The 16,638-nt window shown below is 51.6% G+C and overlaps 5 protein-coding genes across 5 annotated transcripts; 3 read left to right on the top strand and 2 right to left on the bottom strand.

The window, feature by feature from the left end:
* Positions 1-176: 176 nt before the first annotated feature.
* M421DRAFT_37643 (DNA damage-inducible protein 1) lies at positions 177-1,559 on the bottom strand (the record flags this gene model as incomplete). The annotated part of the gene is made up of 2 exons (XM_033589807.1): positions 177-907; positions 956-1,559. Coding segments are annotated over 2 exons (1,335 nt in total), but the record flags the coding sequence as incomplete, so codon positions are not given.
* A 1,292-nt stretch (positions 1,560-2,851) lies between these two features.
* Positions 2,852-4,039, top strand: M421DRAFT_76172 (acetyltransferase; the record flags this gene model as incomplete). Its single annotated transcript, XM_033597198.1, has 2 exons — positions 2,852-3,115; positions 3,494-4,039. 2 exons carry the CDS (start codon positions 2,852-2,854, stop codon positions 4,037-4,039), a joined length of 810 nt encoding a protein of 269 aa, XP_033443327.1.
* A 1,634-nt stretch (positions 4,040-5,673) lies between these two features.
* M421DRAFT_9979 (uncharacterized protein) lies at positions 5,674-6,278 on the bottom strand (the record flags this gene model as incomplete). Its single annotated transcript, XM_033598803.1, has 3 exons — positions 5,674-5,917; positions 5,966-6,154; positions 6,202-6,278. The coding sequence occupies 3 exons, from the start codon at positions 6,276-6,278 to the stop codon at positions 5,674-5,676; spliced, it is 510 nt and encodes a 169-aa protein (XP_033443326.1).
* Positions 6,279-10,588: 4,310 nt separating this feature from the next.
* M421DRAFT_426173 (uncharacterized protein) lies at positions 10,589-12,412 on the top strand. Its single transcript, XM_033594321.1, has 2 exons — positions 10,589-11,341; positions 11,389-12,412. The coding sequence occupies exons 1-2, from the start codon at positions 10,642-10,644 to the stop codon at positions 12,321-12,323; spliced, it is 1,635 nt and encodes a 544-aa protein (XP_033443325.1). The 5' UTR covers positions 10,589-10,641; the 3' UTR covers positions 12,324-12,412.
* A 1,979-nt stretch (positions 12,413-14,391) lies between these two features.
* Positions 14,392-16,143, top strand: M421DRAFT_426172 (uncharacterized protein). The gene is made up of 3 exons (XM_033594320.1): positions 14,392-14,958; positions 15,013-15,371; positions 15,420-16,143. The coding sequence occupies exons 1-3, from the start codon at positions 14,776-14,778 to the stop codon at positions 15,661-15,663; spliced, it is 786 nt and encodes a 261-aa protein (XP_033443324.1). The 5' UTR covers positions 14,392-14,775; the 3' UTR covers positions 15,664-16,143.
* The last annotated feature ends 495 nt before the right edge of the window (positions 16,144-16,638 follow it).

Raw genomic sequence — 16,638 nt, 5'->3', positions numbered from 1 at the left:
TTCACTGTCTGCCTAGTCTAGAGCTGGTAGCTTCTCGTTCCCGGATACTTCGATGTGTCGTCTCAATAATACAAGGCAACGCTATGCTATGAGCTCGAAGCTCGTCACTTGATGCGTGAGAATAAGGGTATCTTGTGTTCGTTGGTCTCTGTACGTTGCACGATTGTGACTCAGAAACCCATGAGGATACTGGCAGCCACGTCGAGGTTGCCGTCAGCAGCTTCAAGAGCACCGATTACCTGTGCTCGAGATGACCCAGTGCTGCCAATCAGCATCTCAATTTCTGCCTCTGCGAACCTGCTGCCAGACGATGAAGTTGCTGCCGGTGCCTTGCCAGCTGCCGCACTGGGCGCCGCCTGTGACTGCGGCTGTGGCTGTGGCGTTGACGGACCGGCGGCGACGGTAGGATTGGCTGACGCCGTGGCACCTGCAGGTCGCACAGCGCCCGTTTTCGCGCCGATCTCGGTCCCGTTGGGCCCAGCAACTGTGGGCTCGTTCATCTCTGCCTCCTCAAACGACCTCGGTATTTCGGACTCGTGCAGGAACGGCACTTCAATGCCCTCGAAGCAGAGTGCATTCTTCTCGAGATCAATCTTGGCCTTGTAACGCTTCAACATGTCCAGGCCGAACAGCAGATCCACGTCCTTGCCCTCCATCACCGTGAACGCGCAGGGCATTTCTGCGCCGCCGATCTTGATAATCGCATGGTGGACACGGCCAAGGATGCGGGCTGTGCCCACACCGCGAGCTACACCGGCATAGCGCGTATCCATAAGCCGCATAATACCGCATCTTTCGGCGCAGTCAGGGGACATAATGGTAGCCTGAGCTCCAGAATCGACAAATGCCTTGACGGGTACGTTGTTGACCTCGGTGTTGACATAGAGCATGTGCACGCGCACAAAGACTACCTCTTGTTAGTAAATATTGTTCACACAGGCAGGGCAACAGCTACCCTCGGGGTTCTCGTTGTACGCCTTCTCCAAGTTCTCAACGACACGATCTTGGCGAATTAGTTCCTCAATCTTCCTCTGTGCGTCAATGTTGAACGGGTCCTCGTTGAGAAGGGCAATCTGGTTGCGGCGCTCCCGCTCAGCTTCCTGTTGCTGGCGCTGCCTGTCCACCCAGGTTTGCCTCCAGCGGCTGGGATCCATGACCGCAGCAGCGAGTTCGGGGTCTTGGTTGCGCAGGTTCGCTATTTGACGTGGGTCGCTCAACAGCTGCTGGCGCAAAGCCTCGGGATCTGGACCGCCTGCTGGTCTCCCGGCGTTCCTCTGCCTGCTTGCCTGCTGTGCGTTTGGAGGTGGGCGAGCTTGCCGGATAACGACTGCCAGCATCTCGCCATCTTTTATACCAGCCTCCTCCAGTGTTTGTGTCTCGCTTGCCACCGGTTGCCCGTTCAGGTAGATGCCTTGTGACGCAGCAGGCTGGTTCGTCTCGGCCTCAATGAAACCCTTGAGGTCTTTGATGGTAAGGCCCGGCGGTAAGTCCAGGGTCAGCAGGTCGTTGTCCAACTGGGTGCCCGACGCGGTGATGGATATGGTGACGCGCGGCCTGATGGAGTAACAGACAATGGTCAGCTCTCTACATCCAGACGTAGCACAGAAACAGTTTCGGCGAGCACTCACATGGTGGATGAAAATGGGTGGTGGGTTCCTTGCCTTTATGCGGGTATTTCTAGAAGCGGGCAAGAGAGCGTGGTACTGTGTGCAGAGCGCTGCTCGAAGCGCGGCGCTGGCTGGACGGTGGATGGCGGGGCGGTGTCTGGGATCTGTTGTCTGGCGCCAGTGGATCCGAGAAGGCGAGTGGATGCGCTCGGTGAAAGCTTATAATGGAGCACGCCGCACTTGGTGACCTTGACAGTGATTGTGAGTTCGACTTTTGGTGAACGTGCTGGAAGGCGGCGGAAGGCGGTGGGCCCCGCGTTGGAGCTTCGGCGTAGGTTAATAATCAACGATCGACTGGAGCAAACTGCTGGGACTGCTGGGACATGCTGGACGGTCGCACGGCGAGGCGGCGATGCGATCGGGGCATGTAATATAGCAGGAGTTCCCTGCGGCAGGATTAGGCAGTATCGCAGGCTGCACACGCGAAGCGTACTGCCTGGAGCTTGAAACGGCCTCCCTGCACGGTTGGCGCCGCCGTGTATCCCTGGTCATGGCGGGGCAGTCCAGACGAGCAGCCTCATCGTACTGAGCATCACTATGAGCTAAGAATCGATCGATGATGTGTTCTCCTGGTGTTTGGACCTTGCAGGCTCACGGTACAAGGTTGTAACTCCGGGATTACATCATCACAGCGTCCTGAACTCCCGCGGAAGGTGCCCTAATGCCTCGAGCACAGCTCCAAGGACCGGGTTGGCGTGCCGTTTCGACAGCTGGTCGACAGGGCCGAGCCGGGACACAGCAGGAGGATGCAGCATGCAAGACGGCCTCGCCCGTGTCGTCATGGGCAAGCAGGCCAGTCAGGCTGTCCTGCAGAGAGGAACCATTGTTCTTTCCTTGCTGTTGACCTTGCTCCCTGGCATCCACAACTGCATGGATGAGATCCCGGCGAATTTGCAATCACGACAGCTGGTCATGGCTCCATACACAAGATCTCTGCAAGGAGCTTTCGCAAAATAAAAATTAAGCTTTGTTTTGCTTTTCAAGTCTTGTTTTCCACAATCAATATGTGGATCTGCGACGGTTACGGCTGAAGCCATGCGCGGGGCTACTTACAAACTTTACAAGGGTCGAGGCACATCCACCAACAACACATCACCCCGGCTTCCTTCAGCACCACTTTTGTTGCAAGCGTGCCCATCCATCGCCATCGAAGCCTGTACAGCCCTTGGACATCAGTTAACAACATGCCACGCGATTTCCTAGCCGACAAGACCCTGGAATCGATGCCCCAGTTGTCACGAGAGTCAGCTGCTACGAGTCCTCCACCCGAGAAGTCCAAGGCGAATTCCTATGGCACGTCCTTGGTCCGTGTCGAAGACCCATTCAAGAAGATGGCGAACAAGAAAATTCACCCCTTCTCCTCATTACTTAGTGTGGAAGACCTAGACGACTGCGATTGGCTTGAGCACGCCGCCTTCGACCCAATTGAGGCGGCGTCACGGGAGAAGGTCAGTGAGCGCGTTTTTATCTTCAAGGCTGCTTAGTCCCTCATTACTCTCTATTGACTACTTTTCTTTGCGAGTTTTGTGTCGTCCTTCTTGCAACTCATGCAAGCGCTGCACTCATATCCGTGTTTGGTGTCACCTCCTGGGACAACACCCGCTCACGCGCGCGATGCATGCCCTTGCCTCACCAATCGCCCCATCTTTGCAGCATCAATCTGCCAAGTCATGTGCTCACGTTGTATCTGCTGCTACTGTCCCAGCGTTACGCAGCATGAGTCTCGCGTAATGATGGTTTCCTCAAGTCTTGTGCAACATCGCGCTTTGACTCGCTTTATCATCGAGGTGCCACCTTCCGGAAATCTGCCGTGCTGATATTGGCAGATCGAGTACCGACTACGAACATGCGGTGAACTCTGCACGGGTCTCTTTTCCTCCGCTTATCCGACCGCTCCGGGAGCTCTAGGCGCCATACAGAAAACGCGTGCTTTCGCGTCTATTGACTCGAGTGACTCGGACAGGAAGCGCATTCTTCTAGGTCACATCATCAGTACCAAGTCAGCCTCCAAGCTTGTCACAGACGACTCAATGGACTACCCCAAGGATTTTCGCGCAAACTACCAGCTTACACCCAGCATCGGCCACAACGAGGATGGCGAGACCATTTGTCTGCACTCACTATGCGTGCACCCAGATTTTGCGAGCCAAGGTTTGGGTCAGATGCTTCTGAAGAGCTATGTGCAGAGGATCAAGGACTCAGGAGTAGCGAAGAGAATTGCGCTGCTCTGCAGAGAGCGACTGGTTGGCTTCTATCAGAAGGCTGGATTCGAGAAGGTGGGCCCGAGCAAGTGCCAGTATGGAGGTGGCAACTGGTACGACATGATCATTGAGTTCGATGGAGGCTTCGGGCACAATGATGACGACTTTTGAGCACTGAAAAGGAAATGCAGCACATGAAATTCAAAGGCGTCAATGACAACTTTAATCAAAGCTGACAATTCTAGACATTGTTCTGGCCTCTTCGCGGGCAGTGACAACGCACTATGTAGCCTATCACATCCGCGAAGACTCAATAACTCGATCGGCGTCAATCTCAGAGACGTAGGCCTGCACATATTTGAACCCGCAAAAGCATGGTATTGCAAAGCAGGCGGAAAGTGTGAGGCTTAACTGAAGACGCGAGCTGAGTAGTGAACGCGCAGCCTCGTTGGATCCTTGTTTCCTACTCCTTGCTTCTTGCACATTGAACCGTCACGTAGTCGGTCGCCAGTGCGATCCATGCTGCAACATGCACATACTGACAAGATACATGGCATCTTTGCAGATTTCGGGAAAGGCGGATCGCGAGGACGAAGATGAAAGCTTATCTGTATTGCGTATGGTCCCGAGGTGCGCGCAGCTCAGCCGAAAGACTGTCTGAGAACTGATACTCATCCCTTCCCTGACAGAAGTTCACAAACGGTATATGACAGCGTTCCGCTCCAACATGGCCAGGCCAAAACCATTCGCGTTCTTCAGCACACGGCTGTATCCTATGACTGGGGCAGCAGTCTCGACTAGAAGACGATCTATGTCGGCGGAAGGCCATTCACAGTATGGCGAGATGTATGGCACTTCTTGAGCCGCCTGCGAAACAGGGGCCAGGAGACGTTTTCTGGATTGATGCCATCTGTATACAACAGGCCAACACCCACGAACGGAAACATCAGGTTGCGATTACGGGCGACGTCTACTGTCTCGCAGCCAAACTCACAGTCTAACTCGAGGCCAAGGAAGTTCTTTTCTGCAAACGAGGCCCACTGGAGTCTATCTGTGGCGCTATCCCAGGCCCCGACACGAACGTACGCGACAAGCAGCTTGAGCTGCGTGATCGTTGGAGGCAATTGACCGAGAACACATACTTCACTCCAGCTTGGGTCTGACAAGAGTTTGTGCTTGGCGCGTGCATTGAGTTGCGATTCGGATCCGGTCGCTTGCACGAAGATATGCTGCGCCAATCATGGACTTGTGCGCGCGATATCAGAGTGGAATCGGTCAACGCCCTGGCTAGACAAGAACCTGCTCGTATCCAAGCAGTTCATGCAATGAGAAGGATAATTCGCTGTCATTTCGGACGACAAGTAGCCTTGAGTGCTTGTCTGAAGAATTCGCCCGGACGCGATGTTCAGGTCCGAGAAACCGTATCTACTCCCTGTTGTCTCTCGCGTCCTCGAACAATGAACAGCATCTCACTACCCCGATTATGCCAAGATCGCGACCAACATTTTGAAAGAGCTGGTAGAGAGATACTGTAGGATAAATGCTGTCTGTAGGGCTTATTACAAGACCATACTAAGTTTTGACCCTGGCGGAAGATGATGACACATCTGATGAAGAAGAGACGAAGTTCGAGTTATACAGTTTTCTGGACTCTTATTATGTGCAAAAGCGATATCCCGACAATGATCTCAAGAAGCAGAGACTGATTGAACTTTAGACGAGCCACATGTCGATATCTATGCCGATAGGCACATGATCAGCATCGAGGAGTCTTTTGCGGCTTACTCGCTTATAGAGCTTTACACTCAACGGTAGCCCAATTCGAGAACAACTTCAAAATCCTTCTTCGACAGCTCACCTTCTGGTGGCTGCGACAAACCAAACTCCTCGCAAACATCTTCTAGGGCGCGCCTTGCCCGCTTTTTCGACTGCTTCTCGCTATCATTACTACCAAGTAACGCCTTATAGAACAGTGCGCGAGCCCACTGTCCTTGTCCCCGTCGCGTGGTCTGGTCTTCGAAGTGCAGTATGCTTTCCCTGACAAGACGCCTGACTCAACGTTAGTTAGAACTGGGACCAAGGGCCTAATAGACTTACTGCCCATCTGTGCGGCGCTCATTCAAAATTATCTCTGCAAACTTGAGCCTCGCAATTGCTACAAGATCGGCAGTTTCCTCATCCGTAACATCTACCATCTGCACTATGCCAGCATATAAGCTTCGAGATCTGTCGATGTCGCCCGCGGCGAGGCAGATGTTGGCGTGAGTCAACTTCAGCTGTACAGCACTTCAAAAGTCAGCAAGTGGCTGCAAATGTCACCCTCGAAGACTTACGTTGAGTGTAGCACTGGACTCAAAGTATCATGTCTCGACAGAAGATCATCCGCGCTCTTTACAAAATCCAAGGCCATCTCAATAATGCCTTGATGCAAGTAAACCGCCGCAAGGTATATTGACGTAAGTGTGTGGATCTGGGCAGCCCGTGGAGACGCCGTGACACCACCGCTCAAACGATCTCGAGCTTGCACAAAATTACCAATGGCCCTGAAATTTTGATGATCATAGAATGCCTGCAGTCCCTGTCTGATGAGATAGCTCGCATGAGACTCAACATTTCCATCCATCCGGCATTCTTGTTGGGCTTCTGTAGCCACTGGACTCTGTCCCGGCGAAGCGCTGCTTGCAGATTGGAATGGTTCCATTGATCCATCCTTATCATCGCTGCGAGTTATGCCTGCCGCAGATTCGGGGTTGCGTCGATAGAGATCACCTCTCAGTGCTTCCAGCAGCTCCCTTGGAAGATCGGCCGGGAGGTCGAGAAAAGGCGAGCCATTGTACCCATGAAGGCGTACGTAGAAGGTATCGCAGTCCTGATGCGGACATGATATTGACTGGAAGCTTCTGCAGGTATTTGCTGGACTGCTTGTACTTACTGTACTAATTGTACGACTTACCATGCGGCAGAACCATTCTTGATTGAAGTCATCTGATCCATGACTGTGTAACACGTAATTGCCGAGTGTAAAGCGACGAGGGGCCAGCACTGTCTCTTGAAGAGTCCAACCCCTCCTTATCCAATCGAATTCAGTCTTGATCAAGGCAGATGTTGCATACATGATCGTTGCAAAGCTGTTGATGTATGTGTCTGTGATGCGCGAAGTCTCCGCTTCCCAGTCCGTGGAGTCATCCTGGAGGATGCACAGCGAGTCGATCCATAGATATTGGACCTCAGCTAACTTCGCCAGGAGAACCACTTCCTTCAGGACGCGTATTGCTGAATATCGTACTCCTTGCTTAAGATGCGTGTATGTAGACCTTGTGAGCCTTGGCACTTCCTCGTTGGTATCCCAACAGTAACTGAAGGCAAAGTATGGGTGTGGCTTGCCTTCAGTCTCTACCAACTGGCACTGCTCATTGTCGAAGTCGATGCGAATCAACCGAACTGGTACGAAAGATGACCCCTTCGTGATGGGAGACCATGTTCGTTCCTCCCGATTACGAAAGTCGTAAATGCTGTGAGCAAGTTCCTGAAGCGTGAAGTCTTCCTCTCCATTGCCTCTAATGAGGGAGTTATACCTGCAAGATGACTTAGCCTCAGCTTTCAAGTTCATTCACTATGCCTACCAGATTGATCGTGTTAAAAGATCCAGAAATGATTTGTCTCGTGTCAGCGTGTCTGAGGACCCACTTTCCTGGCAGTGGGATATCCACAGATTACTGAGATGCCGGACGTGCGTGTGAATGCTGTCGAACTCCGGCCAGTAGCCGTTCAGAACACTTCTAAGCCTTCGTCGCCGAGGCCATCTTGCGCACAATAGTAGACTGGTCGTCTGTAGAGCAAGCTCTTGCTGTTGCAAAGTCATTGTGGCACGAAAAGCGTCCTGCAGGAATTCATGTCTCCATCTTAGTCGATTACCATCTCGATTCAGAGTGTACCCATGCTTCGCAGACTCCTGTGCACAGAGCTTCAAAAATTCTCTGGTGGCTGGCAGATTCTCAAGAGGTAATTTACTTGATCCAGCCGCTAAAAGTAAAGATTCATCTACATCCACAGGATCCAAATAAGCCATGGTGGAGCATAACTCAAGTGTCTGCGCAGATAACGATCTTGATGTGGCAATCAGCTTGAATATACGAAGCGCTTGGGCCGTCTCTTCCATGTTTGAGCCGTTTGGCTTTGATAGGGAGGCGGAGGTGGTTTTGACCTTGTCCAGGTATTCGAGCGCAGTCAAATCCTCTGCCTTCATCTGCACAACGGCCAAGTCTAGAGCTATAGGCGATGCTCCTGTGATTTCCATAAGACTCTGAACAACTCTTTCGTCTAAGTTTCGACTTTGGTCCTGGTAAGCTTTCCGAAGGAAACTTCCACTCTCAGACACGGTAAATGGCGTGACTTCGAGCTCGAGCGCTGAAGTAGTGGTTCTTGAGAGATTCATCAAACTCTCCGGGCAAGGTTCTCTACTCGTAATGAGTATGGTTCCGGTATAGTTTGGTGGTACGAATAATGGCAGGATGCTATAGTCGGTGACATTGTCGAAGGCAAGCAGTAACCGGAGTCCACTGCTGATCATCCACTCTTTGAACTTAGCAGTGCTAGTCGAGTGGCTGTACTCTTTCCTGCCGTCGATCAGCTCGCAGGCAATAGCAGCATCATGGAAGCTTCGTGCGACGTTCGCCTGGCTATCGGCTCTGACCCAAAAGTGGTGATGATAAACTGAGCCGCTTTGCCTCGCAAACTCAAGAGCTAGTTGTGTCTTCCCAATCCCAGGCGCTCCGTGTAGAACAACTATCTTCTGCGCAGGAGTTTTGTGTTCGAGCGACTGACTGGCTTGCCAGCTAGGGATGAGATACGACTTCATTGATTTTAAAAGCGGAAGACGGCCAACAAAATCATCACAAGGTCGAGGAACGTCCAGTTGTACAGGCAGTGGACGAAAGTTCCGTATAGGGGTAGTCTCAGTTTGCCCGGCCACGTTCTCCGCTGTAGGCAAGAGAACATCATTTGTAACAGACCGCTCCAACGGACTGATAGCTGGTGACTTTGACGCGTGGCTAACCTCCCCCCCCGATGAAGACATTAATGACATAACGGGGGAAGCAATGGGGTCATCTTTCTCCTGATCCTCGCTGGCGACTGTTGAATGTGTGCCTTGTCGCAGAAACTCTGTAGTGGAAGGGCTTGTCTCTTCCAGTCCTACCTGAATGTTTGAGGTTGTCGCATCCACGACCGGTACATCTACCTTTGGACCATTCGGCGAGGTGTGTCCATTGTCTGACGATTGATAGTGAACGGTACGCTCTTTGGAGCTGCCACCAAGTATCGAACGCTGTTCGGGGTTTCTTATCCCTGCATTCACACTTGACGCCAACAACAGGTCAGTATGGGAGACATGTCCGCCACTAGTGATTTGTAGCAACGGCTGACCGCACTTGCTTCCTGGGTGGAATACACATATCCTATCTTCCCCTTCGTCTTCCCAAAGTTTCTCATCAGATGAAGATGTTGTGTACTCTCTCACGTTGATCTTTGCGTTGCAAAGGCAGTTCTTGTATGTCGAAGTTTTCTGGAACCACTTGCGTCGCTTGTGTAGAGCGTCGCCAGAGACGCGGAATGATTGCGACTCGAGGTGCAAGGGCTCGAAATTGGCTGAAATGCGTTTGAGACCATCAAGAGCTCCTTGACTGAAGACCTCTTCAGCAACTTTCTTGGGGTGTTCGAAACATTCACGAACAAGATCTGGCCAGTAAACGCGATTATCAGCACGGAGATCCGGATCACCAATCATGATGATCTTATGCAACGCTTCGATCAGAGCCGAAGGGCCAGGAAGACGCTCTTGTTCTTTGTAGTGCGCAATGGTCAAAGCCTGTATAGGTAAGACTTTGAAAACTGACAGTGCCTCAATGGGCGAGTTGCGAACCTTCTTTAAGAGAAACACACCAAGCCGATGGCCAATCACGATGAGCTCCAACTTGAGATATTTGTCAGCTATGAACCCAACTCCTCTGTCCACTGGAGATACTGACATTGGGCTGATTCTCGACTATCTTGATCATTTCGCGAAGAAGATCATCACCCGCAGCACAAAATGTGTCCCAACACTCGCGGCTGTGGGGCGTCAAGCCATGATCATAGACCCATACCGTGATCGCAGTTTGCGGCTTTGTGTAACACCGTTCAATGAAGTCTGGGAAATGCTTGCACGTTTGCTGATCTAAAGTCGCGGCAGAGACGCCAGGAATTAGAATGACACTGTTGCAGCATTAGCTGATGATTGCTGCCCGCGGCAGAGATGCGACCATAATACCTTTGTGAGCCGTCGGTGCCACCGCGCCACTGGCGCCATATCTTCAAAGAACCCATCAAGGCTGGTAAGAAGGGCGAGGTCACACGCCAAGTCGTAAGGTGAGGTATGGATGGCGAGACGATAAGTACGATGGGTCTTTGTGAAAACCAGACTTCAGTCTTGCGAGGGGCGCGGCTGAGCTCCTTCCACTCACCGGCTGCGCGCTAAGCCACCACAGCCTGATACGACACAACACACCCTTAGACGTCCCGCAGGGAATGATCTACTGCTTCATTGGTGCAGCCCATGGCTGTGTGATATGATTTGGGACCCGAGGCTCCTGCTATAGTCTCCGGCCTCGTATCATGACATCTCTGCCCAGCCTGATAAAGAGTACCAAAGGTATCTGAGAGGAACAATACTGCATGGTCAGTCTTCCTTACCCCAAAGCGCAATCTGGATATCCCACTCTAAATCGCACAAAGCAATGAACACCGATACCCCCTCCCAAACTTCACAGCAGCGAAGTCGCACATTTGCCAATGACCCATTACACTCCGCAGCGTACCTCAATGGCATCAAGACCTACCTTGCTATGGGAACCCCATTGCGTAGCACAATACCAATAGCCTCTGCGACCGCATCCTTTCGCTTTCTGTATCGTTATGAACTCCGACGCGCAGGAACCCCAAGTACAGGGATGAGGACGCATGACGTATATAACTGCCCCGAGAACTTCCGCAGCTCAGTCAGTGCCGGCACTGAAGCCTCAGAACTCGTTTTTCTTACCGGGTATCCATCTAGGCAATGGTTAAAAGAGATTTCAAGCCATTACAACATTGACTTCCGGTTCTTACAGAGTCATCTGGATTTTTTGCCCGGAGCTCGGAGAGACTGGTTCCTTGGGTCCAGCATCCCATCAAGGAACAGACACTGTGCGCGTCTACTCATCCCTTCGATTGTTTTCTTTGATTCAGATGTCAGAGAAATATCTGTTCGAGAGTTGCATGAGGCACGATCTTCCTGCCACATGAAGCTCAGAGAGAAGGTGAAGAACTTCTTCGGAGACTCGACGATCCAGCATGGACAGTCCATCATCAGGCGAATCAACATACATTCCGGGGACATGATGGTGATTGAGCAAGCTGTGTCAATCTCTATCAACAATACCGCATCCGGTCCCAGAGGTACGCGATATTCTGATGGCTGCTGGCTCCGTACTAATCTCCGAAAGTGATCGTGTGGTCCGATGCAGGAGATCCAGAGGACAGTATCGTTACCCCTAACACGCCGCGATTCCAAAAATTGTCTTCGACGGCAGATTTCTGCCCGGTATTTTTCGACCGAGGAGTGCAATCAGCAGATGACACCAATATCACGACGTTCAATGTAAGCGTCAATGGTAATATAATCCCTCGAACACTGCAACCGCTGGCTGTCCTACCATCACGCTATGGTGAGACATTGGACTGGAACGAGGTATCAACGGATCCGCTCTCGCTGCTGGAAGAACTCTTCCGCTTTCAAGCGTCAGCTGCTTCTCAGTACCTCAATATGCTTCGCGATCTGACGACAGAGAGGTTAGCTCAAACACCACCGACCGGCGAAACTTTACCATCCATGGACGATATCCTGCACCTCGACTACACAAAGACAGTATTGATCCGCTGGTCCGCACATTTCAAAACGCTCGTAGGTGTCCTTAACGACCACGTATTTCACGTTGAAGCGAAGTTGCTCAAAGACGACGACCGACGCCTGAAACTCAAACTCAGTCTACTGAAGGACTTGGAATTTCTCCAGGCTGAGGCCGAAACTCTGATCACAGTATGTGACAGTGGTAAATCGACCATAATGAACCTCTCAACAGTCTTCGACTCAAGACAGGCCGCGAAAGACTCAAGCTTAGTAACTGAATTGACCAAAGCAACGAATCGAATAACGTTCATATTCCTACCGATATCTTTCGTAACCTCAGTCTTTGGTATGAACTTCAGACAATTCGGTCAAGGGCCTCTGAGCATCACAATCTGGTTTGCAGTCGCGCTCCCCCTTCTCAGTATCTGTATTTTCCTTACTGAACGCAAGGCCTGGTTGAAATCCTGGAGGAGCCTTTTTACTACACGAACCAAGGCTAGTGGTGGACTCCAGGCTACTGGACACCGTTGAGGACGATGCAAGAGTAATGTAGGTAGTAGACTTCCAACATATAGAGATGTGCGGCAAACGGAATGCCCCGATTGCCCGTGCAATTTATTAGCCAATCTCTGTCATCGTCCCGGTTTTGGATATGTTGTGACAAGAGAACATGGCCCCGTGCAGCAACGCGCGGCGGCGTCACTCGCATTGCAATGCCAAACTTGCTACGCAAGACTAACTAGTACAAGGCAAGTCCACACGTGAAGGATGCCGTTAAAAAAGTAGGGAAGGGCCTGCGCACCAGATTCGGATACGTTGATGGTATTCAATCGTTGCGCACGAAGACTGATGGCTAGATTGACGGAGTATCTCCATTCATGGCCCAAATTCATTGAACCCGACTGCATGGATATTCGAGGCTGCATTCAATCGATAGTAGCTTACATGGATCCCGCTTTAGCTACATGTCACGGTTAAGACGAACTTACTCAAGGGAGTAAAAGGTTGACCTTTTGCTCCGTGACACTATAACATCTGACTATGACAAGGCGCCTGGTCGATCACTATCTTCACCATGATAGCGCTCACAATCTCATGAGTTCAGTCTGGAATTTATTGGAGTTTCTCGAACGTGGTGATGCGGATGTAACAATGCAGAGGTATCTGGAAGAATGGAAGTCCAGGGGACTGCTTCGTTTCGCGCTGAAACAGAGATGCAAGCAGGATGATTGACAATATTTAGCAATTGAGAAATTTACCCTCTCTTCCATACGCACGTCCCACTCCGAGGACGACTTAGACACAGTGGACTTACTTGAGCGGGCCGAGCTATTACAGAGAGTTAGTACAGATGATGATCGTATCCATGAAGGTGGATACATATGAATCTGATCAATAATATTTAAGCACTGTTGAGCAGGAGCGGTGTGCAAAGACCGGTTCTATGTGATCAAAACATTGAGGGCTTCGATTCGAAGACAGCTGATCTGTCAATTGTGCAAGCTTGATGGAACTTCATCAAGTCCCACCAGAGCCTGCGTTGTTTGCGAGCCTGAATCAGATGTTAAGAAGATATTGGTAGTTGAAAGGTCAAGGAGGCAGCCGGAGGCCTTTTCGCAGGCAGAATCGACGCAGACCCTGAGAACTGGAGGCCGTCAGGATGTGGGACCGTGAGTCGTGCAGCCGATCCCGTGCGTTGTGGGCTTCCCGATCATTTAGCACCGTGTACCAACATGCTGACGGTAGCCAGTCGGGGAAGAAGAAGGCCGCATAGAACGAGTGCGCGACGCCAAAACGTGTATGCCCGCGTAAAGGATTGCAGAGTGAGCGGCCTCTTCACGTTGCGGGGACGTGTGTCAGGCTGCGCCCGCTCTGAAATCCAATCAGACAGATGGGCTGGCGCCTAAAGTCCTTGTCAAGCTACCACCACGAAATGCTCGATACCTAATGATAACTAGTGCTCAGCCTGCTTCATTCATGCGGTAGGACTTGCGACGTTAACCTGCGACTGGGGCGGCTGAGTGGGCTGCCTTGTTGATGACGGGGAGTCATGTAGAACGGGGCACAGATGAGCGGGCTAGGAAGGGGGTGTATAACAAACTGTGCATCCCCAGCCGCATCGCCGAAAATGCCCTCGTTGAAGGCGACTTGCAGTGATCTAGTTTTTGACGCTGCAATTGTACCTCTTCTCAACCCCTGGCTACTTCTGGCGCAGTCTGTCTGCTTTCTCAGCTTCCAGCAATGTGCACCCCAACACTCACCCTACACTTCACCATGACAGCGAGCGAAACCCAGATCAATTGGACCAATGAAATGATGCAGCGATAACGATTTAGGAATGGACCGGTGAAGGTGACGCCGAAGCGAAAGGAAAGAACTCAAGAAGAGCCCGAGTCCATGGACTCAACGTCACGTGCTCAGAAACGACAAAAGCGAACGACCATTTGAATTCACGAAAGATAGAAATATCGTAAAGGTATCAAGGTTGACTGCACCAAAATTCGATTTTAAATCTTCAGTCGGCTCGAGCTTCGACTACGATCACGTGGGCTGGAGAGCCGCCTCTGACGAGGTCAAGCCGGTCTTCCCCACGTTTGACCGTCGTGCACGACTGCGACAAGCGTGCACTTCAACACCACCACCACTCTACATTCCGCAACAACGGAAGAAAATTTGATCGCTACTAACAGACAATACTGATAGAATTGTAGATGAAGTAATGAGCTCGATGAGATCACGTTTGGGGTGGCTTAGCCTCAGGCGGCCGCCCGCAGGTCCTCCTACAACGCCAACCCACCTTGCACTTCTTCTGCTCTGTCCTGCACTCTTTTCAAAACTCGCTTCAACGCTCTTACAGTCATACTGGTGCATTGGCATCTTTTGTATACCCATTGCTGCTACACTTCGTCGTTTCTGCCATATCCCAGCACCCTCATCATCACCACTATCCACACCTTAGGCATCCACGACCTTGTGCCATAGCATGAACAGGCGCTTGGCAATTGTGGTGTTGTTCACCCTCTGCTTCCAGCCAGCAGCAGCAGCGAGTCCAGCCATGGATTTCTCTTACCATATGCCGTCCATGGAGCAATTCTACACTGACTTCGACGGCACGCTCCGCTGCTTGGATTGCGCATTCATCTACTTGGACTGCGCATGTGCTCTGGTATACACATCGACCACCTTCAGCATTGACTTCAGATGACTGACCTACGCACAGTCCCAGAGTTCGTCGTCTTACCCCTCCCCGCCTTCAAATGAATCGTCGTTGTACGACCCTCCCGTCATCAACGCACACAGTGACGCGGTGGACCTCACTGAGGTACCGAACTTCGTCACCGACTCGTCGCGACTTCTCATGGACAGCACGTTCCAATATATAAATGAAGATGCGACCACTGTCCAGCCTGTCACCGTCCAGGCCCACATCGAAGACACGTACCTCCCTGGCTGCCGTCAACCGACGTCACCAGCAGAGTCACAATGCGGACCTCAAAGACGTCAGGCGCCCCGTAAGAACGGGTTCGCTTGTAATGCTGAGGGTTGCAACAAGGCGTTCGATCGTAACTGCGAACTGAAGTGAGGCTTCTTCCACCCCGCACTTAAACTCGCATTGACCAATCTTAGCCGCCATCTCAAGGTACATCTTGGCCGTAGTGAGAGGCCTCACAGATGCACGTGTGGTGAGGGGTTTCTCTATCCCAAGGACCTCATTCGCCATCAACGTAAGCACGTCGAGCAAGCCGCTGCCAAGGTCACCTACTACTGTCACGTCCCCGGATGCACCAACACCGAAGGCTTCTCTCGTCGTGACAACCTCCTTCGTCATCATCGCCGCCAGCATGAGGGTGTTGCTTCACCTCCTGCGTAGCTTCTAATGCCTTGGTGGCAGTCATTGCAGCACACTACGCTATGTCTTGTGGTTCAATACTGCCACATGCGCTCACTCATGTTGCCCATTCCACCACCGGGGGCGCCCAGATCATGTCTGTGTCCTCTTGTATACGTTGCCTTGGCATCTCTGCTTCCTGTTTGCATATCTGCGCCAGCTTCGAGCCTTGCCTCTACTCGCAGCTGACTCTCTATTCTTCACTGTTGATATACCCCTTCCCGGCGCCCAATGTGCGCGCTGCTGGCAATGTTTTTTTCCCTCGATTGGTTGATCATCTCATACCTGTGTTCTGGCCGTTACTCGCATCGCAAAAGCTCGACTTTGGTCTCTTACGTTGTTTTTGCACTATTGCGTTCGCAAGATGGATATCGATGCAACACATCTAAGGCATTGCTGGACTTGCTGGTCATGGCTAGCATCAAAAATAGAATTATCTTACCTGGCGTTATCAGCCTTGAACGATTTTTGCCCATCATATTTGAAATCGAGCTGAACACCCTATGCAATCACTTGTCCACGACTGCGTACTAATCTTCGTCATAGGCAAGGCGTGCAATGGACTGGTTCAGTCATGGAATTTGATCGCGGAGAGAGTGCGAAGTACGCTCCTTGACGTGCTAGTATTCGGCGCATCTTTATGGTCGATCGTTCATCTTATCCCTTCTCTTATCAGCGTTTGTGACTATCTAGCACCCTGGGTGCAGTTCGAAGGATTCTGCAAAGACTAGACCATGACTGCGTTATGGAACAACGAGCGCGAAAGCCGCGTGACAGCGCGTGGACGTGACGCGCGCCTTAGCGTGAGATCTGCAGATCGATCGACCCACAAGGCTCGTTCTCGCTGGGACAGGTGCGTCATCACTTCCAGCCATTGCAATCGCAACGAAACTTTATGGATAACAGCATCGGCACCACAAGTATCACTGTATGAATAAGGAGTAGTTGTAATTGGCA

Source organism: Didymella exigua (genome assembly GCF_010094145.1).
Source record: "Didymella exigua CBS 183.55 unplaced genomic scaffold M421scaffold_55, whole genome shotgun sequence".
Classification (NCBI taxonomy): domain Eukaryota; kingdom Fungi; phylum Ascomycota; class Dothideomycetes; order Pleosporales; family Didymellaceae; genus Didymella; species Didymella exigua.
This window is presented reverse-complemented; position numbering and strand designations above follow the sequence as displayed.